General features: G+C 37.8%; 1 protein-coding gene across 4 annotated transcripts in view; it reads right to left on the reverse strand.

Annotated features, from left to right (window-relative positions):
- Nucleotides 1–3,151: 3,151 nt before the first annotated feature.
- Nucleotides 3,152–25,564, reverse strand: part of ZCWPW2 (zinc finger CW-type and PWWP domain containing 2) — a 152,497-nt gene continuing 130,084 nt past the window's right edge. For 3 of the 4 annotated variants that reach the window (XM_081245815.1, XM_081245817.1, XM_081245816.1), the window contains exons 6-9: nt 16,228–16,286; nt 15,078–15,145; nt 7,512–7,636; nt 3,152–3,760 (exon numbers count right to left, since the gene is read on the reverse strand). In XM_081245815.1, coding sequence (XP_081101941.1) covers nt 3,599–3,760; nt 7,512–7,636; nt 15,078–15,145; nt 16,228–16,286 — 414 coding nt within the window. In that variant the 3' untranslated portion in view covers nt 3,152–3,598. Of the gene's footprint in view, nt 3,761–7,511; nt 7,637–11,316; nt 11,805–15,077; nt 15,146–16,227; nt 16,287–25,564 lie in introns of those variants that run through there. The other variant, XM_081245818.1, reaches the window with a different exon arrangement.

Genomic DNA, 25,564 nt, shown 5'->3' on the forward strand with positions numbered 1-25,564 from the left:
ATATAATGAAATAATTAGGCAACTCACCATAATGCTGACAGGAGGTAGAGCTCAGGCGGTAATGCAAGCTATGGGGAGCAGCTGTAAATACAGATAAGCTTCGCTAGATCACCTGCCGCTCACCTCCTGCTGTGCGGCCCAGTTCTAACGGGTACCCAGTCCATGGCCCGGGGGTTGGGGGACCCCTGACCTAAAGCAATACACAGGTCACCTCAGATACATGAATGCAAGATTCTTCTACAAAGAGCAAACCACCATTTTTTTGTATATTTTTTTATACAACAGGTTACTAGTTATCCATTTTATACATATTAGTGTATATATGTCAATCCCAATCTCCCAGTTCATCCCACCACCACCACCACCCCTCCCCACCCCACCACTTACCCCCCCGGTGTCCGTACGAGCAAACCACCATTTTTTCCCACAAAGACTCTAGACCGATCTGCAAAGTTTATGACAGCGCCTAGGTCTATAGTAGATGGGTTAACTATCTGTGGCCCATCGGCCTCCACTGCAGAGCCAGTAAGGCCAAGGCTATAGACATTACAGACTCTTGCAAGACTTTGTCCCACTGGAGGCAAAAAGAGACCAATCCATTCAATGTACACAGTTTGTCTCCAGTAAAGATAGAGCTAAGCCTCTTACCAGTGGAAATCCCTGAATGAATCCAGCTTCTAGCATGGGGCAAATGGACCAGGTCTTCCTAGAATATAGGGTAACAGAGCTGGCTTCAGTGTTCAACTCTCCAGGGTCTGCAGGTCTAACTGGGGACCCAGCTTCCAATGGGTGCTGACCCTCCCTAAGTTCATGGAGGCTGTAGACTGGGATGACTTGGCCCAAATCATTCCAAAAAGGATCAGGCAGCCTCCTCAAACTGGACAAAGAGGGGCTCTTACTCGAATCCAAATGCTTGGGCAGGAGGCCCTGACATATTGCCTTACACCTCACATATCAAACCTGGTGTAACTAGTGTACATAGAGTTTAACTTCCCTTGGAAGGCAGATGCAATTTCCTTACACTGTCTTCCTTGGGGCACAACTAGACACTCTGGCTATAAACGTAGGGTACTGCTCACCTCTAGGCCGGCCCTAGAAGGCAGCTAATCAGATCCTTGGTCCCAGACCCGCAGGAGCAGGTGTCACCTGTGGCTGTGCTGAAAGGAAGATGTTAGTCTATTAGGACCCAGAGGAGCATGGCAGGGGCAGTCAGAGGGGAAAGGCTCTGAGCCAATGACATTCATAGTCATAACTTGCATCTTTTCCATGTGTTCCGACTGTTACACACACTTTATGTAGATTATGTTTCCTTTCACAGTAACCTCCACTCTACAGATGGAAAGAAGCCTAGGCTCAGAGAAGTTCAATAACTTGTCTCGGGTCTCCCAGCTAGTAGATGGCAGCACCGGGATCTGAAGGCAGGCATTCTGTTTCCACATGGGATGTTACCTGCGGGGAGGGTCTTCAGCCAGGCGTGATTCTCAGCCCTGAGGACAGAGATGTTAGTTGACTGCACCTTCATCCTCTTCCTGGGCACATCCCATCTGGAAATTTGAAAGCCTGTATCTTCACATGAAGAGGCTCCCCCAGCCTCTTGGAAGGAGACTGCAGTTTCCTCTGCCGAAGAGCCAACTCAAATGTTTGTTCGCAGCATCATTTTGAGCTGCTCAAGCTCACAAAGACTCCAGTGGACATTCCAGACTCTATCACTTCGACCACTGCAGAGTCGAATTCAGTCTGGAAATTTCAGCATCTTACGTACGGACTCTCACTTTGATGAGCACCGGCTGCTCCACCAAGACGAATTAGCTATAAGTGATCTAACTGACCTACTAGTTGGGGTTCAGATTAAACACCTGAATTGTGGATAAAGTCTTGCAAATACAGTTGAAGTCATTTTTATAGTTGATTCTAAGGAGTAACACACAATAGGATCAATTACTTCTTGAGATATTTCGTAGGCTGTGAATATAAAATCACACTACTAAGGAAAAGTGAAAGAGTTTTTCTAAAATACTCTGGAGTAAATTCAGCTGGAAGAAAAAGGAAGCCTTATCCTTCACTGTTTTAAACCACTTAGAATTGAAATAGGATGTATGGAGAGACTGTTCCTAGTCACTCTGGTTCATAGTGTGGTGTTGAAACACAGATTTTGTTAAAGCACGAACAGCCTAGACTCTTAGCTGAACTTACACAGTTTGGCCCAAAGTTGACATGTGTCCTACGTTTCTAATATGCATGTGTTCCTACCTCAGTGAACAGCACTGTGAACACCAGAAACCTGGTCCCATGCTTATATCCAATCTCCAAGTCCTAATCATCCACTCATGTTAATTGAGCCTGACTCTACCTGCTTCTCTCCATCAAGGCACCACCATAATACAGGCCCCCATGATCTCACAACCAAATAACCAAGTAGCCTGTCCGCTGATGCTCTTGACTCCACGGTCCCTCCTGCTCACTCACCCACACTGCACTGCTGTGAGTTTCCTCAGATGTTTGAACCTCTTCCCCAGGTTGCTTAGCCTGGGTACACAGCCTCCTCAACTGCTGTGGCTCAACCTTCCCCCATCACACTCCACTTCAGCTACTTCAACCAACACCAGGGCCCAGATGCTCTCTTTTCTTCTCTGCTTAAGCTTTGGTTTTTGTTTTTATGTGCGTGGAATGCCCTTTCCCCTACCCCTGCCCCCAGGGAGAGGGAGGTATAGAGAGGGAGCCAGAGCTAGAACTGGAGATGGATGTGCAGACACACAAGTTGATGAGTACAGAACATGAGTGAGAAGGACACTCACCGAAACCATTCATGGGGACCCCTAAGGAATGGGGCTCCAGGGGGGATGCTAAGGAAGTGGTACTGCAGGATGTACCTTTTACTTTTGTATATTCTTTAGATTTTTCTATAGTGAATACGTTTAACTTACCTCTATATATTTTAAATTACATTTTCCCATCCTCACCTCCAGAGATACTAATTCAGTGGAAAAGGGTCCAGGATTCTGATCTTCCAAAGACCCTCCATAGACTCTGTCAGTCAGTTAGGGAACTGTAGCTGAAAAGATTGTTTCCAGTATAATATAAGGCAATTGACATTTTTTGCTTTTTAAGAAAAGCTCCAACTCTATTACACAACCATTTTTTTATTATTTCCTTTTATTTTACAGTAGCTTCTTTCTACTACCAATTCACATTCTCTAAGTATATTAGATTTGAAATATCTGTAAGAATTATAATAGCATTGGCAGTCATTTTAACAGTTAGCTACATTTGAACAAAGGGCCTAAATAATCATTGTAAAGCATGTATTTGTGAAGTAGGTTTCATAAGCCATTTTAAAATTAAGGCAAACAAGAAAAAAAACCTATAAATACAAATATCAGGGTTTCTCAGATTCTAAATTTATAACACTAACTTAATTACCATTTGATTGACTCTCAAAACAATGGATATTCTCAAAACACAAAGTAGAAAGTTATTAGAAATAACAACTTTGGTATAATGTATACCTATTTCACTAAACATTTTTAAGTTTTGACTTTGGGAAAATGTAAAGATGTAAATGTTTTTATAATTAACTTTTGAAAATATTTGTAATGCCCTAAAATGCAGACATCAACGCATCTATTTCTTTAAACCTGTTAGTTATATATTCAATACATTCTCCAGCTTTTAATCTTAGCCCATCAATTACAAGATAGTCCTCTTCACAGTGGTTCTCAAGCAAGCTGCCAACAGGAGCTTCAGGGCCACATTTCAATAACTGTAAAAATAACCATACAAGTCATCAAATTTACTTGAAGACCAGGCTTAATTATTTGAACAAAACATAAAGTTGTCAGTAACTCCTTAAGAAGGTGTTCCATTTGCTGGTGGTCTAATAATGATCCCCACGTAAAGTATAACGTACAGTAAGTGTGTGAGTGTAAAAATAACATAGTATTTAGTCCTGTCTCTATTCTCCAACATCACACATTTTTCGTTAGTTTTAATTTTATGCTTTGGAAAAATGTTGTCATTAAAATTAAACTTCTGAGAGTTTTCTATATTTGTTTATTTAAAAAATGATTATTATGGGGAATACAAGTTAAAACTGTTTTAGTCACACTTTTCTGTTCTCATTTTCTCATAAGCATCTGCATTCCTTACGAACAGAGTGTGTGCTAGCTTAGTGGGAAAGAACACAGGCAAAAACAATGCAAACACACACACACACACACACACACACACACACGAGATTTACAACTTCAAGGTTCATTAAAGGCAGAGGTAACTTCCCACACAATGTAAGAAAAAAAATACATGCAGTTTATGGGACTTCCCTGGTGGTGCGGTGGTTAAGAATCCGTCTGCCAATGCAGGGGACACAGGTTCAAGCCCTGCTCTGGGAAGATCCCACATGCCGCAGGGCAACTGAGCCCATGCGCCACAACTACTGAGCCTGCACTCTAGAGCCCATGAGCCACAACTACTGAGCCCGCGTGCCACAATAATTGAAGCCCACACACCTAGGGCCCGTGCTCCACAACAAGAGAAGCCACCTCAATGAGAAGCCTGCGCACTGCAACAAAGAGCTCGCTGCAACCAGAGAAAGCCTACATGCAGCAACGAAGCCCTGATGCAGCCAAAAATAAATAAATTTTAAAAAAAGACATGCAGTTTAGACAAGTGCTTTCATGTATCAAAAATGTACCTTTTATTACAATAATTATTAAAATAATTATTATTCAGTAAACTCTGTCTTATCTGTATATGGACTATCTAATTTGTGAATTATTCAGGTGGATTCTTTTAATAATCTGAAATTAATTCCTTCCCATTCTTTTTCACGCCAGGGCATGTCAACTAGTGTTAATATTAGCTAAGAACATAATTAATTAGAAAGGTGACTCTACTGAGGAAAATAATCTCATAAAGTATTTCAATGACAAATAGAAATGGATTTTGATTATCCATGTGTGTATGCTTTTTGTTCATGTTGCTACTCTCAATTCATTGGTATAAATGCTTGAGAGTAACCAACCTGAAACCTCATACATGAAATGAATGATGAAAACATCATCAAATTTACAACTTTGAAAATAGCTCAAACACTATGTGCCCAGAGAATAAACATGCTCAGAACTTTAAAATTATCAGATGGCTCCTTTTGATGTGTTAGCCTGTAAAGGCCACTTTCTCCTACAAACAAAACACATCTTCAGTGTTAAGTGGTATTACCTTTGGAAGCCATATTAATTTTTGTTTGTTTTTGCGGTACGCGGGCCTCTCACTGTCGTGGCCTCTCCTGTTGCGGAGCACAGGCTCCGGCGTGACACGCAGGCTCAGCGGCCGTGGCTCACGGGCCCAGCTGCTCCGTGGCATGTGGGATCTTTCCGGACCAGGGCACGAACCTGCCTGCATCGGCAGGTGGACTCTCAACCACTGCGCCACCAGGGAAGCCCCATATTAATTTTTCCTACTAACAAAACAAAAAAAAGAAATCCCTGATGTGATCATTTCTTTATTTTTAAGCTGTAAATTGCTCCAGCTTTGACAGTTGGTCTCATTGCTATTCTCCTTATTTAAAAGTGAACAAACCCCTAAGTACCCTGAACCTGGCATGAATTCCAGACTTGTAGAGCTCAGTGTGGAGAGAAGCTTATGAACCAGTCAGCAGGCGGCACTCACCTGCCTACCAGCAAGTTAAAATGGTTAATTTTTATAATTTCTAAATGACTTTGAAAGCATAAAATATTACAAGAATCTAAAACAAAGAGCAAGCTCCTGGCTGGTGATGTATAAAAACTATGTATTTTACCTTAAGAAATAAAAATCAGAAGTAATTTTCTGTGGTATGAAGTTACTAGTTATAATGGCAAAATAGAAGCCAATTCTGTGGCTGTAAAAGCTCCAGGACATTTCTATAAAAATCAACCTGGCTGTATTTTTGAAAAGACAAACTGCTAAGACTGAAAAAAAAACCACTGCAAAAATCCATATGGTGCTCAAACAAAACACACATTTGCTAGAAAAGAATAATTTGTATATTAACTACATGTATACAACATATATATCACCAATCTATAGCTCTTGTTCTACAAAGGGTAGGATCTATATAGGGACAAGTTTTTTTTTTTGTTTTGTTTTTGTTTTTTTCAAAGGAACTCTAATTGGAAAAATGGCATTCACAACCCATGGAAATTCAAGTACAAGTTGGTATCGCTGACCAAGAAAACAATTATCTTTTTCAGCTCAGCAAGTGTTTTTATCATTAATTTTATTTTCCTTGACATTTTGATCTCAACTGTAAATTCTGTGTATTTTCTTCATTTCTAACTCAGTCAAGGAGGTATTTAAGAATCATCTTTATTCTTCTTGAAGTTCTGACTGAAATCAGCCAAAGTGGGTAAACAATCTTGTCCACTTACAAATCCACCTTTTCTGCATCTCAGAACAGACAGACTTGCGGATGGGTAGTTCCGCAAAGTGAAAATATGGGAAAAGAGACAAAGCGACAAATTCTTAGCTCTTACTCTCTCCAGCGGCTGCCACTGACAATTCTCATCTGTAATAACAGCCAACCTTAAGTGTCAATTACTCTGCAAAGCACTTTTCCTGGTTTGCCTTGTTTCACCCTTGGCTAGGCAACCTTGCCAAGTCCCTCAAGTCCTCACTGGCAGGACCAGGATGGGCATGTAGGCACTGTATCCTGAGCCTGTCTCCTATCCACTGCCCTCCAGACTCCAGGCACACTGTATACCCAAATGAGGGAATGAGAGAAGGAATGAAACCTTAAGGTTCCAGGGCTCCCCACTGCTGTTTTTCTTCCTAACTACATAGGGAACAGCTGTACCACCTTGTGGAAGTGTCTGCCCCATGACTTATTTTTCTCACACCTGCCACACTGCTGCTCTGTGTTAATGAGATGGGCTTGTACCTCATTTTATTTAAACAGACATGGAGCTGATGTGCTGAGCAGTGTCAACCAACTCAAAATTTCTGTTTTCATATATAAATATTGAATACAGTAAGCACACATGGCCTTCCTCAGCCCAATATAGCTGACCAAAAGAAAAAGACAATTTAGTTAAGAATGGTGAAATAGATTCCAGTGAAAAACCCCACCTCCAGGATGTTACTAATGAGGTTTGTCCCCATGGAGGTCAACCCTGTGCACGAACCAGGCAGAGCAGGTTTCCTGAGCTGCTCTTGTCCTGGCCCTTCTCCTGACTGTAAAGATCGGCACCCCCTCGATGACAGTGAGCCCCTCCATCTCTCTTCATTCCAGCCTTAAATATCTAAAATAAAAGAGCTCCTTGGCTCAAATATACTTTTTTCAAAGACTGATAGATGCATCTTGATTTCTCAACAGGCTACTACTAGTTCATTATTCACCTCATGATAATCAAGGGCTCAAGTTTCAGAAGTGAAAAGCATTTCCCATATAGTGAAAATGAAGATCCAGGAACAATTTCTGCTGTTTAAGGAGTATGGAGTTGCTGTTTAGGCCTGACGGTCACTATGGACCCTACCTTTTCTCCTGTATCTGTCTCCTCTCTGCGCTCCCCTTCAGACTCATCAGGGGCGGCTGTGGGCTCCCGTGCTTGCTCTAGCATTTGCTCCAGCTCTTTTAGTAAAAGTTCTGTCTCAGAGACAACTAAAGAAACAACGTTAATATAGTCAAAAATGTTATATCTTAATTAATTCAATCTAATTTATACTATTAACCACTCCCAAAGAGGACATTTTCTAAAGTTATGAGATTAAAAAATAAATACTTTGTATAATTTTCAGATATGGCCTCTGCTTGATGTGAAATTGCTATGGATTTCCAGGTGAATCTTTTATATTGAATAATTACTCCTTGAAAAATGTAGGTTACATCTTGCTATGTGTGGACTATAAAGTATCCCTGAAACATCAAAAGCTCACTAGAAGTTTGCATTTTTAAAATAAGGAGCCAAGGGCACCAAACTAAATTGTTATTTATAGACCGGGGGTCAGCAACATTTTTTCTATGAAGGACCAGAGAGTAAATATTTCAGGCTTTGTGGGCCAGATGGTCTCTCTCACAACTACTCAATACTGCTGTTGGATGCATACCATACACATACACTTAAACCAAATGAGAGTGGCTGTGTCCCAATAAAACTTTATTTACAAGAACAGGCAGCAACTGGTAGACCATGGGCCACAACTTGTCAATCCCTGCAATAAACTATTAAAGCTACTGTTTAAAAGGGGAAGCCATGTAATTAAGTGGCAAGGCTAAATCCAGACTAGTCTATTCCTAATCAAAATATCAATGCATCTTAAGTGCCTAATCTGATTTAAAAAAAAACACACACACACACTTATAAAAATTGTGTTTTTTTGGTGCTGTGACAGAAATATGTAAGTATGTAAAAAATCTGGTAATTGATTGAACTTGCTGAGATAAAATAATATCCCCATCAAAGAAATAAACACCTATTATAACTCTACAGACTCAATCACTGATTAACAATATCCACTGAATTCCCGATTTAAATAAAGCAAACATTTTCATTTGATACCGAGTCTTGTTGAAATAAAGATAAGGGGAAGGAGACTCGGGTGGCCTGCTCCTGCAAAACAGACTGATGGGGCCCCTGAGAAGTCTTCCAAGGGCAGCATGATTGAAAGAGAAAGGCCACGAACACACACCCCATCACCTTCCACTCTGGTTATACAAATCTGACACACCACCCCTATTATGGACTGCTCATTGGCAAGTAACCAAAAATCACATGAGGTAGAGCAGCTGAAAGTTCATGGAACCCAAGCAGGACATACCCTTCAGCGCTAAAATATTATCAATGAATATATCAAGGTGTTCTCAGCAATAATATTAATTTTAATTGTGCATGATATACACATCCATTTGTGTTTGTGTTTACACACACAGGTATCCTTGTAAACTAAGCATGTTATAAGGTAAAAACAGAGGTTATTAACATGAGACGTTCCAGCTCAAAAGAATTCATATTTTATTACCATCTTCTTTTATTTAATCAACAAATGTTTATTGCGTGCCTACTAAGGGTCAGGGGCCCCAGAGAAGAGCCACAGACCAACGAGCCTTTCTGTTCATCATCTCCACCTAGCCAGTCTTAGGTTTTCTTTGTGGAAAACTCTCAAAAACAGTTTGAAAGAAGCTTTCTGATAAGCCATTCCATACCTCAGAACCAGTTCCTATGTTTAAAGACAAACAAACAAAAACCGTAACTGACATGTTAGTTGTAAGCACACAGATCTGTGTTCTGTGGTAACTGCTAAAGCCTAAGAACACAGAATATAAGCTATAACATTCTAGAACAATGATATTCAAAATCTGGGGGCACAAGGATCACCTGGAGACTTTATTAAAAAATACGAATGCAACACCATGTCTACTGAATCAGAATTTTCTGTAGGAAAGTACATTTTAATTGAAGCAGTTTTGTTAATGAGATTAACCTCTCTTTATGACCGATTTCTTACTTAGTAACCTGTCACTTAATAACAACTGTGTGGCTATCTTCACACCAATTCCCCAGTCCCACTCACAGACGTTGGGTTTTCCTACTTTACATTCTGAGTCTATGGAAATTGATACTGACATTCAGTGCACTGCTGAGATGTATTTTGAGCTCTGCTGTAAAGGAAAAATGGCACACAAACTTCTTTGTATTTCTAAGGCTAGACTAAAATACAATCAATTTATGATAATGAATGTCATTGCCAAGCACCATTGCAGCCTCTCTGTTTTCAAGTGATCTGGAAAAGTATGTACACTGCCTTTCGATCAAAGGGAAGACAAAGTAATGGATGACTTCATGAATCAACCAGGGTTCATAACACCAACTTGACTGATGTCAAATTCTACTTCCAGAGCAACAGGAGGCTTTTCTAAACAGGTATTCCTATACTGTAAAGGCAGAGAGTGCAAAAATAATTCTCAGAAATTGCAGTTACTGTAATCTACAAACTAGGTTATCAAAATTGGTCAATGATCTCCTCCAAAGACAGAGAGAGAATGCACGCCTGTGCTAACTGCATGACCAATCAACTTCTATCAGTCCTCATTATCCTGTAGTTTTCCTGACTTGCTTCAATTTGTTGTTGAGTGGTAGCTGCTCTATCAAGCAGAGAAAGTGGAAAAAAAAAGAAAAGAAAAGGAAAGAAAAAAGTATCTCTCATACTGAAGTCCATATCTGGCTTTTAAAAATGACTTTTTATAAAATAAATCAGTGTTTTTTTCCATTCCTGATCAGAAATAACTTACTGTTTGTCTCAATACATCAGTCGCTTTTTTTTTAAAGTGTGCAATTCAATAGTTTTTAGTATATTCATAGATATGTGAAACATTCATGATAGTCAATTTTAGAACGTTTTCATCACCTCAAGAAGAAACCCCATACCATTAGCTATCACCCACTAGCCCATCCTTCCCAGTCCGAATCAGCCACAATTCTCTCTCTCTCTATATATATGTATATATAATTTGGCTATTATGTACATTTCATATAAATGGAATTGTACAATATTATAACGTGGCCTTTTGCATCTGGCTTTTTTTTTTAACCTTACTGTAATGTCTTCAAGGGTCACTCATGTTGTAGCATGTGTCAGCCCTTCCTTTCTTTTTATTAATAATATTCCATTGTATGGATACCACATTTAGTTTATCCATTCATCAGTTAGTAGACATTTGGGTTGTTTCCAGCTTTTGCTACTATGGATAATGCTCCTATAAACATTTGGGGTTTGTGTAGACATAGTTTTCTTTTCTCTTGGGTATATCCCTAGGAGTAGAATCATTGGGTCATATAATAACTCTATGTTTAATCCTTTGAGAAACTCCCAGACTATTTTCTAAAGTGGCTGCACCATTTTACATTTCCTCCAGCAGTGTATGAGTGTTCTGATTTCTTCACGTCCTCACCAACACTTATCTGACTTTTTTTTTTAGGAGTTTATTAATTAATTAATTTTTGCTGCGTTGGGTCTTCGTTTCTGTGCAAGGGCTTTCTCTAGTTGTGGCAAGCGGGGGCCACTCTTCATCGCGGCGCGCAGCCTCTCTTGTTGCGGAGCACAGGCTCCAGACGCACAGGCTCAGTAGTTGTGGCTCATGGGCCTAGTTACTCCGCGGCATGTGGGATCCTTCCAGACCAGGGCTCGAACCCGTGTCCCCTGCATTAGCAGGCAGATTCTCACCCACTGCGCCACCAGGGAAGCCCTGACTTTTATTTATTTATTTATTTATTTATTTTTTGCTTTATAACAAATTTAATCAGTTATACATATACATATGTTCCCATCAGTCACTTTTTAAAATAAATTTATTTATATTTTATTTATTTATTTTTCACTGTGTTGGGTCTTCGTTGCCACACGTGGGCTTTCTCTAGTTGCAGAGAGTGGGGGCTACTCTTCGTTGCGGTGTGCATGCTTTTTTTTTTTTAACATCTTTATTGGAGTATAATTACTTTACAATGGTGTGTTAGTTTCTGCTTTATAACAAAGTGAATCAGCTATACATATACATATATCCCCATATCTCCTCCCTCTTGAGTCTCCCTCCCACCCTCCCTATCCCACAGTGTGTTCTCATTGTGGTGGCTTCTCTTGTTGCGGAGCACGGGCTCTAGGGCTGCGGGCTTCAGTAGTTGTGGCACGTGGGCTCAGCAGTTGTGGCTCACGGGCTCTAGAGCACAGGTTCAGTAGTTGTGGTGCACAGGGTTAGTTGCTCCGCAGCATGTGGGATCTTCTCAGACCAGGGATCGAACCGGTGTCCCCTGCGTTGGCAGGCGGATTCTTAACCCCTGCGCCACCAGGGAAGTCCAATCAGTCACTATTTTAAAAGCCTTCAAATGTATATTTATGAAGTTTTCTTTACTCTCTATTTCTCTACTAAATGTCTAAAGAAGCTATTTCCTCCCTTATATAAAGAGGCTACTGGTTGGGTTATTTCAAACCTGGCACTGAAAAATAGCATCTTAAATAAACTTTCAGGGCCATTTCAATGCTGAAATTTTGAAGCCATTTTTACAGAAGAGGAGGGTGAAGAGGAGGAAAAAGCACTTGGTTTTGTTTTGTTTTCAAGTAACCACAAACCCTCCTCTGTGTGTTCATGATTTAAATGCAGAGATGAGTGAAATACAGGCTGAAGTGGAATGAAGAAGAGGACACCTTTCTGGGACACAAACAGAAACAGGAGGCACAAAGGCCGAGAGGTTGAAGGTGACTCCAAACCAAGAGCAGGTGGGCAAAGTTTGCCTTGAATGGGAGACAGCACCCTTCTCCCCATTAGCCTTTTACACCCCAGACCCAGGTCTCAAGCTTTCATCTCCTACCTGGGCTCAGCCACCATCCAGACCTTTCCTATATTAGCCATTCTCTGCCATGCTCACCTATCTCAGGCAGCTAATGAATACATCCTTTGCTAACTTATTAATTAATATCAGTAGATTATTAGTTAATCCAGGGTACTATGTCAATCTTTTATCTATCAAAAGTTTAATACACTGTCTACTCCCCAAAAAGAAATGAGGTATTTGCCAACAGAAAACACTGATACAATAAAACAAGTGACAAAAACTCAAAGACTGAAAATAAAAGAAGTCAAAATCAATTCATTAAGGAAGATACGAAAGGCATTACATTTAAAAAAATGCTTAGACCAACTACAAGTGCTGTAAAGAAAACCCATAAATTTAGCTTTAAGCTTCTGGTACTCAAAGCAACCAAGGAAATTGTTGCAAACTTTGATTAATTTTAAGAAGCTATATGATCTTAGAAAAGTCATGTAACCTATTAAGTACCTCAGTTTCTCCACTGACAGAATGGGAGTTAAAATAATATCTACCTTATCTATCTCATATAGATCTTGTGAGGGTTAAATAAATTAATATATATGAAATGTTTCGAAAAGTGAGGACACATACTAACTGTTACAGGTGTTATCATTATTATTATTGTACTATTATTTCATCATCATCAATGGATTTTCTTTTTCGTCCCTAAACACTGAAAAAAAAATATAATATAAGATATTCCTGGTAGCAATTCTCCAAAAAAATACAGACATGCTCCACAAATAGCTATTTCTTTGATTAAATCTTTTTATAACCACTTTTTAAAATTGAAGTATAGTTAATTTACAATGTTGTGTTAGTTTCAGGTGTACAGCAAAGTGATTTACATATATATACATATATATGTGTATATATATTCTTTTCCAGATTCTTTTCCATTATAGGTTATTATAAGATATTAGTTTCCTATGCTATACAGTAGGTCCTTGTTGTTTACCTATTTTACATATATAGTAGTGTGTATATGTTAATCCCAAACTCCTAATTTATCTCTCCCTCCCGGCATTAGATTAAATCTTTATACAGCCATGAATATACGGTTTAATTTATTCAATGATTCCTCAATTTTTTCTATTATTTTCCAGAAATAGTCCTCTCTTTGTTGGATAAGAGGGCTTCTACTGCATTTCTTTATTACAGATGAAGAAACTGATACTCGGAAATGTAAAGTAGATGCACTTAATTGACTCTCCCTTGGATCTTTAACTAAGGGAAAGAGAGAAGCAACTGTAGAGCATAAAACCCATAATGGAATATCACAGCGGGGGCAGTAGACTAACAGGAGACACATTAGCACCGGGGAGTGTAAAGAAAGAGGGTTCAAAAGTGGGGTGGAGATTCAATAATCTGACGGTATAATTTTCCTCTTGCTCGATCTAGGACTGATCTTACCTTAAGCTAAGAAGAAATGAGAGATCTCAGAGGCCTGCATCAAGGGATCCACAGAAATATGGGTAGTGGGTGAAAAATTTGAGGAGGGTACAAACTACTGAAAAAGAACTACTCTTTCAGGAAGTAGTCAGCTCTTACAAAGAACACAGAAGACTAGATGTTTCTGTTCTTTAGTTCAAATGGGATTGAGGAGTGGAACACTGATCAGGTAAACTATTTTAACAATTAACTACTGAGACTTTCAGAGCCATACAGAACATGAGACTACTGACAGGGCTTCCCTTTAGTGGTAGACTACTGAGATGTGTTCACTCATTTACATGGAAGAGTCATTTCCAGTCAGTGGATTCCTGGCAGCCATGAATTTCTTCTGTAGGATCCTGTGCTAGTTGGAGAGAAGGATCCAGCTGTAGTATCAGGGTCACCTGGTGGTAACTCAGCCTAGGGATAAAATGACTTTTGCCTTTCTACAGGAATATCTGAACTGATCATGTGAGGCAAAGGAACAAAATAACCCAAAAAACCCAAAAAGCACCTTAAATAGCGGGAAAGCAGTAGCAGAATAAGTTTAAGAAGAGATAGAAACAACAGAATTTTGTAGTGGTTTAGGAGAGGAACCAAATAAATTTCTTTTTAAAAAATAACTACCTCGTCCTTCCTCTGCTTGCTTTCCTTTCCTTTACTGAGACTGAAAACAAATGGCGTATTTAGCCAATGGAAATGAGAGCCCCGTAGGATCTGGGGGTGGCTTCAAGGAGAGGGAGTGTGGCACAATGACTTCTCTGGGTTTAACTGGCTTTGAAACCTCTTTGTATGGCTGCCAAAGTTCCACCTAGCAAACAAGCATGTGCCTGCTTTTCAAGACCAATGAAAATGTAGGAAAAGTAAAGTGCTTTTGAAAGTGAAGAACTTCTCCCTGCAGGTGACATTCTCCCCACTGTGGTCTAACTCCAATGGCAATTAATTCAGCTGGCAGCCCTAGGCTGCTCCTTTTTTTCCTTCTCCCCCTTTGGGACCCCTAGGACCCCAATAAATGTGGAATAGATAAGTCTGGATTGAAGCGTATTGATGCTGGTATTTCCTCCCACAACTGCTGATGCTTTATTTTAAAAAATTAAATATATGACAAAGCCAGAGAAAATTTAATTCGAGGGAATAGAAACCTGAAGACAACTGAAAAGCCCTAGTATGTAAATCAATACCAAAAACCCACTAATGCTTCTCATATATGTATACATGTACATTTTTTTTTCTTCAAAGGACTACAATTATATTTGGCGGAATTAAATACAGGTAAAAGAACTAAAAGCAGGACAGGCCTTCACATACCCATGTTTTCCTTTGAAAAGGCATCATCTGAACAAACACGTTCAAAAGATGATTTTAAAATAGCTTTCCTAGAAAAAGAATTTGACAGATTTATTTTCAAAAGATCAAGCATGTATATTTAAATGACCGTTCATGTATATTCATTGGTAACTGTAAATTATGAGTATATATTTCCTACCTTGGGGTACGTTTTCTTTGTTGTTGTACACAGTAAGTAAGCCAGTGAAAAACAAAATAATACTGATCTGAGCTCTCACTAGGTGAAAACCACTAATAATCTACCCAGCACCTTACACAGCCTTTTTCGTGTAATCCTCCCTCCAAAAACCTACCAAGTAATTGTTACTCTCATTCTGAGCATAAAGAAAATGATGCTCAGAGGAACTAAGAAATTTGACAACATAGGAAAATGGTTGAACGTGACAGTACTAAATTCTGTCAGACTGCAAAATCCATGTTTTTCCCACCACACCATGTTGCTGATTTAGAGTCAGAAAACATCTGTTCAAATGCATTTTCTCTAACCAGAAGATCTTGAGAAAGTCACTTGACTTCTTTAAGGCACAAATTCTTCATCTTTTAGGTGGAGATAATTATGATATACCCTTATCTATTTGGTGGGGTTACTGTGAAGTGTCAAGATTAGGAAGTGAAAGTCCTTTTTAAAAATTTAATTATTCATCTTCTAAAAAAGGACAAAGAAGAAGAGAAGGACTATCATATTAGGCCAGTCTTTGTCTTTGAGTAGGACTCCTTTTCACATAACACTGATTACTATCCATTAAAAAAATAAATAACCTGTATGGCTGGTTCAGTGATAAACACTAGAACTTGTCATCAGTGACTTATTATAAAGGCTTATTTCTGGTTTGCATTACCTATTTTTAAACTAAAAACCTGCTTCTTATCTGGTTGCTCACATGATATTAATCTTTGAAACTTATAGTTCAACACATTTGTACCAACATAAAACTTTCTCCATACTTCTAAGACTACTACTTATCATTTTATTAATTCTTTTAGAAAATTTAAAACGTATTTCCCTAGAGAAACAAAATTAAGAACCAGGGGGAAATGTCATATAAAAATTAAAACCAATATATATATATTTCAATTTTATCATAATAGTTTTTAATTTAAAAAAGCATACCTTTTCCTTTTCCTAAATTTGGGCTTTTTCTTTTCAGTATTATTTTTGGAAGCTTGCATCTGTAAAATAACAACAAAAAGATCAGTTAGTTCATATGGGATATGATGAGTTCAGCAATAATAATGGATCCTATATGGTCTGAGTAAGTTAGCCCAGAAGAAAAACTCTGGCCCCCAGCCCTAAACAACATATGTAATTCTAAGTCAGCCACTTCATCATCACTGCAATTCCACTGACCTGCTCAACTTCTAGGAATGGTTGACTCATCCAGTACAAATGCCTACCCCCTATATCCACTCTCCTTTCCTCTCCTTCTACAAATACACAAAAATACTAAGTAAAACTATGTTTAAATTTTAATTCATATATGATCTTTAAAGAAAGAAAAAGAAATATTCAGATGCCAGAAACATGTGGAATGCAAAGCTATACATTGGAACTGTATAGGTGGGAACTGACATGGTGAAGACCCACAGAGAATTTATACCAGAGAAGGGCCAAAAGGGCTTGGGACTGGGGTTTTAATGTCTAAGTAAGGACAAGATGAAGGATGTGGAGGAACTGGAACCCTCATACATTGCTGGTGGGAATGTGAAATGGTGGAGCCATTTTGGAATACTGTTTGACAGTTCCTCAATATGTTAAATGTAGAGTTATCCCATGATGCAGCAATTCCACTTCTAGGTATATGTCCAAGAGAAATGAAAACATACGTCCATGTAAAAAATTATGTTTGGTCATAATTATTAAACTATGAATGTGCGTAACAGCATTATTCATAATAGCCAAAAAAGTAGAAACAACCCAAATATCCATTAATGGATAGATAATATGTGATATATCCATGTAATGAAATATTACTCAGCCTTTAAAAATAGTGAAGTACTGACACATACTACAACGTGGATGAATCTTGAAATAATTATGGTAAGTGAAAAGTTGAAAAAAAGTCAGACACAAAACGCCACGTTGTATGATTTCATTTATCTGAAATGTCCAGAAAAGGCAAATCCATAGAGACAAAAGTAGATTAGTGATTTCCAGGGACTGAGGGGATGTAGAAATGGGCAGCGATTCCTAATGAATATCAGGTTCCCTTTTGGTGGTATGAAAAAGTGTTCTGAAATTAGATAGTGGTATTGGTTGACAACTGTGAATATACTAAGAAACACTGGATTTTACAATTTAAAGGACTGAATAAGTTATATCTCAATGAAGGTAAAAAATTTTTTTAAATGCAGTGACATGGAAAAATTGAAAGTAAGGAGATAGATACAATATATCAATGATTATTAACAAAGGGAATACTGCTACAGTGTTACTGGTAGAAAAAAGCAGATGTTAAGACAAAAAGCATAATCAGAGATAAAAAGGTTATTACTTGATGCTAAAAGAAACAATCTACCCCCAAAATATAATAGTCCTGAACCTGTATATACCAAAATCTTAGCCTTAAAATATACACAGAGAAACAGAATTACAAGTAGAAGCTGACGAATTTACAGTTAAAAGGGGATATTTTAATTTACTTCTCATAAAAAAATTATATCCTAATAATCACTCAGGGGAAGTTTGTATGAAACATTCAGGGAATTCATATTATTATGATGCTAAAGAGTAAGTGATCTTCTTTTTGTGATCTTCAACCTCAGGTAATATTCAAATAGTTTTTCCAGGACTGTTATATATCTATATGGTAAAAAATATGTATAGAAATATTGTTGTCTAAATCATTGAACTATATCTCCAAAAATAATGTAATGCTATTATTTCTATCTTGTTATTAAGGATCAGCTTATATTACATGCATATTTGAGTATGAATTGAAATGCTGGTCACAAGCGGAAATGAAATTCAGATAACAAAGTGCAAACTGCTTTATAGGTACTAATAGAAAGAAATACTGCTAGACGACTACCATAAATTATGGTGAGTTGTGCTGGTCATAATAAATTCCTTTCCTCCTTTGTTAAATACTCCAAAGCAGCCAAAATGGACTAGTCAATATTTGCCAAACACCCTGTGCTTTCCTGCTCCAGCCTTTGACAATGTATGATGGATGGAGAAGGGCACTGTACCTGGAAGGAGAGGGTCTGGATCTGGACACTGACTCTGGCACCTACAAGCGGGATCACCTTTGGTAAGTCACTGACTACTCTAACGTCCAGCAAGAGCCTGGCGTAAAGTAGACACTTAATAAATATTTTCTGATTAAATGACCATTCTGCATTTCAGGGTCTTCTTTCGTTAAATAATGCTAAAAAAATAACTACCTCAAGGTATTTGAGGGAAGATTAATTACATAACATGCCAGGAAGTATCCAACAGTGTTTGGCAATTAGTTGATGTTCAGTCACTGTTTCATTGTTATACCAGTCCACCGGGTCAGTGTCAGAACTCTATCCTTTTTCCTTAGACCATACGACAGAGGGAACTTGGCACTTTGATAAGGCTGGACTTTGGTGGTGTATTAGTTTCCCAAATCTCCCATAACAAATTGCCACAGATTTGGTAAAGCATCAGAAAATTATTGTCTTACAGTTCTGAAGGATAGATGTCTGTCTCATAAAAACACTTATCGTTGGATTGAGGGCCCACATTATCCAGGATGAGCCCATCTCAAAATCCTTACCCAAAGGATTTGCAAAGATCCTTATTTCAAATAAGGTCACATTCTGAGGTTCCTGGTGGACATATCTTTCGGAGGCTACTATCCAACCCAGTACAAGTAGACACTAAAGATTACTTTATCTAATCTATCTCTTCTTCTCTTCCTGTTTTGCACAGCTGATTCTCCTATGTTGTCCAGTCCAATGCTATTCAGAACAAGAGCCATGACATGACAGAATCTGCAACATCTGAGAGCTTGTTAGAAATGCAAATACTCACGCCTATCCCAAGCGTACCAAATCAGAAACTCTGTGGGTGGGGCCTGGAATCTGTACTTAAATAAGGTGACTCTAAAGTTTTCCAGGCACTGATCTAGCCCACACCCATCCACACAAATATACTGCTATACAAGTGTCACTGATTTTAAAGAAAACAAAGCAAGTATTAATTCTTTTCTTGTTGGACATAAAAACAAAGAGGTGTATGTATAGACAGCATATGCCATTTACTGAAAAAAAAATTAGCATTGCGGACTAGAATGGCAAATGAGAGAACTGCCTTTTATTGCAAAGGACAGAAAATCTATAAGAATTGTGTTTACATCAGATTAATATAATCTGCATAAACTGACTTGATATTGCCCATTTCCTTAAGCCACTATTCATCTAAATTAAAAACCTTTTTTTTTGGCCGTGTGGCATGCAGGATCTAGTTCCCCAACCAGGGATCGAACCCAAGGCCCCTGCAGTGGAGGCATGGAGTCTTAACCACTGGACCTCCAGGGAAGTCCCAAAATTAAAAATCTCTTTAAGCAAGAAGAACAAGTTTGTTAGCTGTGCTAAATCTGAGGGTGTAAAATTTTGATCAGCATTTTATGCTCACAGAAGACATAAATATGTTTTGTAACCTTCTGAGAATAATTGTCAGTCAGTAATCACTAAAGAGTTGCCTACTTTGACAGAAGAATGAATCTGTACCTTGAATAATGTACATAAACTCCTTGTCAAAAGTCATCATATAGAAGGAAAAGCCAATATTCTCATTCCCCTTTGGTAAATCTGCTGGGAAATATATGCTTGGAAAAGGATGAAAACTGTTTTCATGCAACATCGTAAAAGATGGTTATAACTTAATCTGAGTATCTGGAGAGTACCAATAATAAAATTAAGTCTTCGGGTCCAGATAATATTTGTTTTTAACACTTCTTTGAAAAGGAGGGAAGGTTGAAATGATCATTTTCTAGCCCTATTTAAACATGATTTCAACAGATCATCTACAAATCCAGTGTTTCTTATATAGATGTCTGCTAATGACCAATGCTTCACTCTGGTCAATCTTCAGTAGAGGGGTATTCCTGTGAGATTTGGACAATCAGAGACCAGTCCCTGGCAACATGACTTATAAACATCTAGTTGTCCCTTGCACTCTCTTCAGCCATGTGTAAGTTCACACTTAAAGCACTGTGGATTTCTCTGCTTTGAGGAGCTTACTAGAAAAAGTACTGGAGTGTGTGGTCAAGCAGTGAGCTGAGACACAGGAGAATATTTTCCCCTATAATAGAAATTGACCACTAGACCACCTTAAACAGAAGGCATGAAAAGGCCTTCTATTAACACCTCCCAATCTTGGCTGAGGACAGAAGTAATAGGACACCTCAAGGAACTATATGACTATGTACTTCACTGATAAATTCTGAAGTCTTGCACTTGATTTTTTTTTTTTAACAGTCTTTGACCATCTAGCTATACCAGTGATAGAACACAGAAATTCAGGAAGTTTATTTTTTTTTAAATAGCACAGATTGTTCTCATATTTATATAGAGATTCAGAATACTAAGGACTAACAGGAACAGGGTGTCCAGAGAGGAAAGAGTTCCATGGAAATCAGAAGAAAGCAGAACTTATATCAGTTGTTTATCTGATTGAATGAAGCTGGTAAGTTAGATTATTTGACTTGCAATTGGACAGTGTCTAAAAATCCAAGTCTGTTAAAAACAATTCCTATTTGTGTATAGTTTTTCCTAAGTCACTAGATATTTTAGCAAGAGGAATGTTGGGAAAAGGTAAGATTTCTCAGGAAGACTTTCTAGAATCTACATATTTCAATTAAATTCTAAAAAGCTGATGTACAGAGAATATTCAATGATTATAGTACCCATATTACACTATTCTTTCTGGACTAAAGAACAAATTTTGAGACCTTCATTATCTATTTTACCACTTTTCTCTCCATCAACTTGAGTAGTAAGGATAATTGGCCTGATTCTTTAACCCACGATCACTGTCAAATTCTGAACATTAATCCTCAGCAACATGCAAAAGATGATCTCCCCTACATAGGAATAGACAGACTCTGCATAACAGCACAATTTTTTTAAAAAAAAGACTATTCTTTAAAATATTTTATCTGGATCCAAGTCTTTACATCAGCTGAGGATCCCAGAGGTTGAAATGAAAGACATTCTTGAACCTAGATTCATGGAAGGAGATGCAAGATACACCTCCCTTTGATCTGGGTGACTGTGTTCCCAGTATGTGGGGAATACAGATTTAAGATGTGTACCTAATATACATATTTCATAACAGAGCAAATTATTTTTGAAGCAAAGTAAAGGTATTAGTACATAAAAAAAGAAAAATATCACCCCAAAGTCATTATAATTTTAAAGAATTTAAAAGTAATAATTTATAGGTCTTCAAAGAAAAGAAATAGGCTTATGTTGTCTAATATAAATAAAAAGTTTGAAGAAGCTATTATGGGCAGACGCCAAATGTTTATAAATTTAAAATTATAGATTCATTCTAATAAGTTATATGTAAATTCTACTAATTTTCACTGGCATATTTTTTCCAGTAATAACAACTTCCCTCTGCAAACAGGAAAACAATAGCTATTTCTACTAGACATAGAAAGATCATTTTTAATATCTAGTGCAATAGCTACATTCAAATTCCTTTTGTATGTTATATCCATTTTTATTATTTTATTCCTTTTGTATGTTATATCCACTTTTCTATGGATTAGTAAGATTGTAATGGGATGAGGAAGGTGATGGTGAATGAGAAATATCCCAAACTTTGGAAGAAACCCAGATTCATCGTGTGTGTAGCTTGATGTTGGAGTCATAATTTGTGTGTCTGGATGAGAGAAAGGACTATACTTGTAATGAATATAATCAACAAAACTGAAGAAAGCTGCATAATACAACCTTTAGTCCCAAGTAACAAAGGACAACACCTGCTCTTCATGTGATTAGTAGGACTCAAGTTGGAAAGGTTTTTGTATCTTAACAAAAGAGCAATCACATTTTGTAGAATTCTTTTTATTGCCTTCTGGCTCAAAGTTAAAATATAGAGTAGAAAACGTGGAGAGTTATGGTTGAAAAGTTTTGAGTTTCTGGAATCTGTGACACTAGATTTTAAGTATTACTAAACTTGAATTCCAAGTGAATTAATACCTTGAGTGAATTTTCAAATGGGTATAATGTGTAGAGAAACAAAAATTAATACAACTTTCTATTATTATAAATGGTGACATTTTAAAAATGATATTTTGTTTTTTAGTAATTAGGATGAAAACGCAGCCCTGTGGGTGGAAAACCTACCCTTTGCAAGCCGTAAGCCGGCTGCTGGACAACAACCTGAGAGCTTGGAGACCAGCATGGCCCTCACACTAGGATGCTGTCATTTTACTTCCAGGGAAGAAAAACAAAGGGATTTTCACGCCTGCTATACTCACCCCGATGCCCACTTCGCCTCTATCCCAGCTCCTCCCATTCCCACTGCCCATCTTAAGAAAACTACAAGGAGGTCAGAGGTCAGTTTGGCTGAAGTCAGATCCATAAACTGAAAGTCAAGTCAAAAACAGGGTTAAGCCAATATATAAGTCCCATAGTAGACTTTTCTATTTAAGAAACAAATATAATCATCCACACCAGAAAAGAGGTACTCTAAATCAAGGGGTCTTTGCTTGTTCTCATAAATGGTATATAAAAGTCTCTGGATATCAACAATTAATCCATTTTGCCTAATTTTACTACTTTCCTACTAATAGTTATCCTACAGAATTCCTATAGATTTTAATTCAAGATAAAAGAGGTAAAGCTTGCAACCTAATCAGGCAGGTTTAGTTTTTAAGTTAGTAAAGAATATCTTGTTAAAAATCATTCCCCTGGAAGGCTGTTTCATAATAATGCCATAGAGTGGCACAGAGTTTGAGAACAGGGAAACTGAAATTAGTACAAAAAGAACTTTCTGTGTGAAGGTTTCCGCTGATGATTTAAAGTGATAAATGGACAATTTTCTATATTAATATATATTTATTTATATATTTGAAAATGCAACTCACATCAAAAGAGTACATTTACATCTTAAAATTTTGGTTAGGAAACTTTTTGGGGTAACGAAAATGTTCTCTATTTTAATCTGGAATGGTAGTTACATGGGTGTATACACTTAAGAAAAACTCATCAAACTCCACCCTTAAGATCTGTGCATTTCACGGTGTTTAAATTTTGCCTCAATAAAATAATTAAATTACTAAAAAGGTTAATCAAGTGAAAGAAAACTATAGTAACTAACAGCAGAGAAAATGGCCAAATGATGATGGAATACTTGAATGATTCAAGTTTTGGGAACACTGGTCTATGGAAAGGTGAAGAAAAGTAAAATCCAAAAGGAAATTAAATGAGATTTGAAACCTGGCTGTGACTCTTCCCAAGGGGTTCCTCTACTTACTGTTCTTTCCTGAGGTATCTCTCTGCCTGGTGCTAGAAGCCAGCAGTAGAGATCTATTATAATATTTATTTTTGTGGAAAGATGCATATAAAGCTAAGTGAATCAAGTGAGTTGCAGTACATGAATTCTACATTAATAAGCAAGCTTATTAATTAGCACAAATATCCAGATATCTACTCATAAAATGTAAGCGACTTCTGCAATTGGGCTAATGAAATTTTCCTACTTAAGAATTTCTGCAATAATTTGGGGGGAAATTTTTTTATCAGAAAATATAATAGCTTGAATTCCTCATACATAAATGTATAAATCAAGAAAGTGGTCATTAATTTTGTCTTTCAAGAGGTATAAGTTAAACTCTTGGCATTAATAAAAATAAAGTGTTAGAAAAAAAGATATGCATATATACATACTTTCTATATATAAACTAAAAAAATTTAGAGGGGGCTTCCTGGTGGCACAGTGGTTAAGAATCTACCTGCCAATGCAGGGGACAAGGGTTCGATCTCTGGTCCGGGAAGATCCCACATGCCATGGAGCAACTAAGCCCGTGCACCACAACTACTGAGCCTGCACTCTAGGGCCCATGTGCTGCAACTACTGAGCCTGCGTGCTGCAACTACTGAAGCCTGCATGGCTGGAACCCAAGCTCTGCAACGAGAAGCCACTGTAATGAGAAGCCCACGCACAGCAACAAAGAGTAGCCCCCACTCGCCACAACTAGAGAAAGCCCACGCACAGCAACGAAGACCTAATGCAACCAAAAATAAATAAATGATTTTTTTTTTTTTTTTGCGGTATGCGGGCCTCTCATTGTTGTGGCCTCTCCCGTTGCGGAGCACAGGCTCCGGACGCGCAGGCTCAGCGGCCATGGCTCACGGGCCCAGCCACTCCGCGGCATGTGGGATATTCCCGGACCGGGGCACGAACCCGTGTCCCCTGCATCGGCAGGCGGACTCTTAACCACTGCGACACCAGGGAAGCCCCATAAATGATTTTTTTAAATTAGAAAAAATAAAAAAGAGATCCTTATCCAATTAGTAACAAATAATGTGGGAAGGCCTTAGTTAGAAATATGTAAAATTCTACATTAAAAAAACTAAAGAAAAAATGATAGACATTTCTATGTGTGTGCATTCACTTTATAAACATGTAATTTCTCTCCAAATTAATACATAGATTTTCTACAATACCAATCATCACCTCAACAGAATTTTTCTTGGGAGACTTAACTAAATATTTCTAAAGTTCATCTGTGTGTTGTTAAAACTATTTAAATTGTGCCTTTATTGAGGTTTCCATGGGAAAGGAAAGGTAGGGTAGGGTAAACAGTTTAGGACTGGCTACTTTGAATAATTCTGGAAGGCTTTGGTCTAGAGGGGTGATCTCCATTGGCTGGAACCTGGGCCTGGGATAATTTAGGGCAGGGGCAATACTGGCTTGGTATTTCAGAATTTGATAAGAAGGTAGTTGGGTGATGTGGGTTTGGAATTAGTTGGTGCATATGAAAGATGTACCCTGTGCCATCTAGAAGAACTGGCTAGTCTTGGGAGGGACAGTCCCTCCCCAAACAGAAAGTGTTTTTAAAATGTCAATTCATCATAATATACATACATACATACTATCTGAAAAACTAAACATGCAAGAACTATGAAAACAATTTTTGAAAAAGTAGGGTAATGAAGGATCACCAATCCACACATTAAAGAAAAGATAGAGAAACAATAATTACAGCAATTTAGAATTATTTTTAAGACTAGATACGTGATATAGAAACAGATATTTTGACATGTTAAATGCCGTATGTTATGTTATGAAGAAGGTATACTATATACTATAAAGAAGATAACAAAAGAAAAACAGTAAAGTAAAGAAGGGAAAGATTATTTATTAGTCAATAAATGGTATTTGGATAACTGGTTTTAGTGTAGGGGAGGAAAAATGTCTTTTTCCTCTACCTTCTAAGCTCTCGGTTTTGGCCCCTGTAACA

This window comes from Mesoplodon bidens, assembly GCF_964165515.1.
Source record: "Mesoplodon bidens genome assembly, chromosome: 10".
Classification (NCBI taxonomy): Eukaryota; Metazoa; Chordata; class Mammalia; order Artiodactyla; family Ziphiidae; genus Mesoplodon; species Mesoplodon bidens.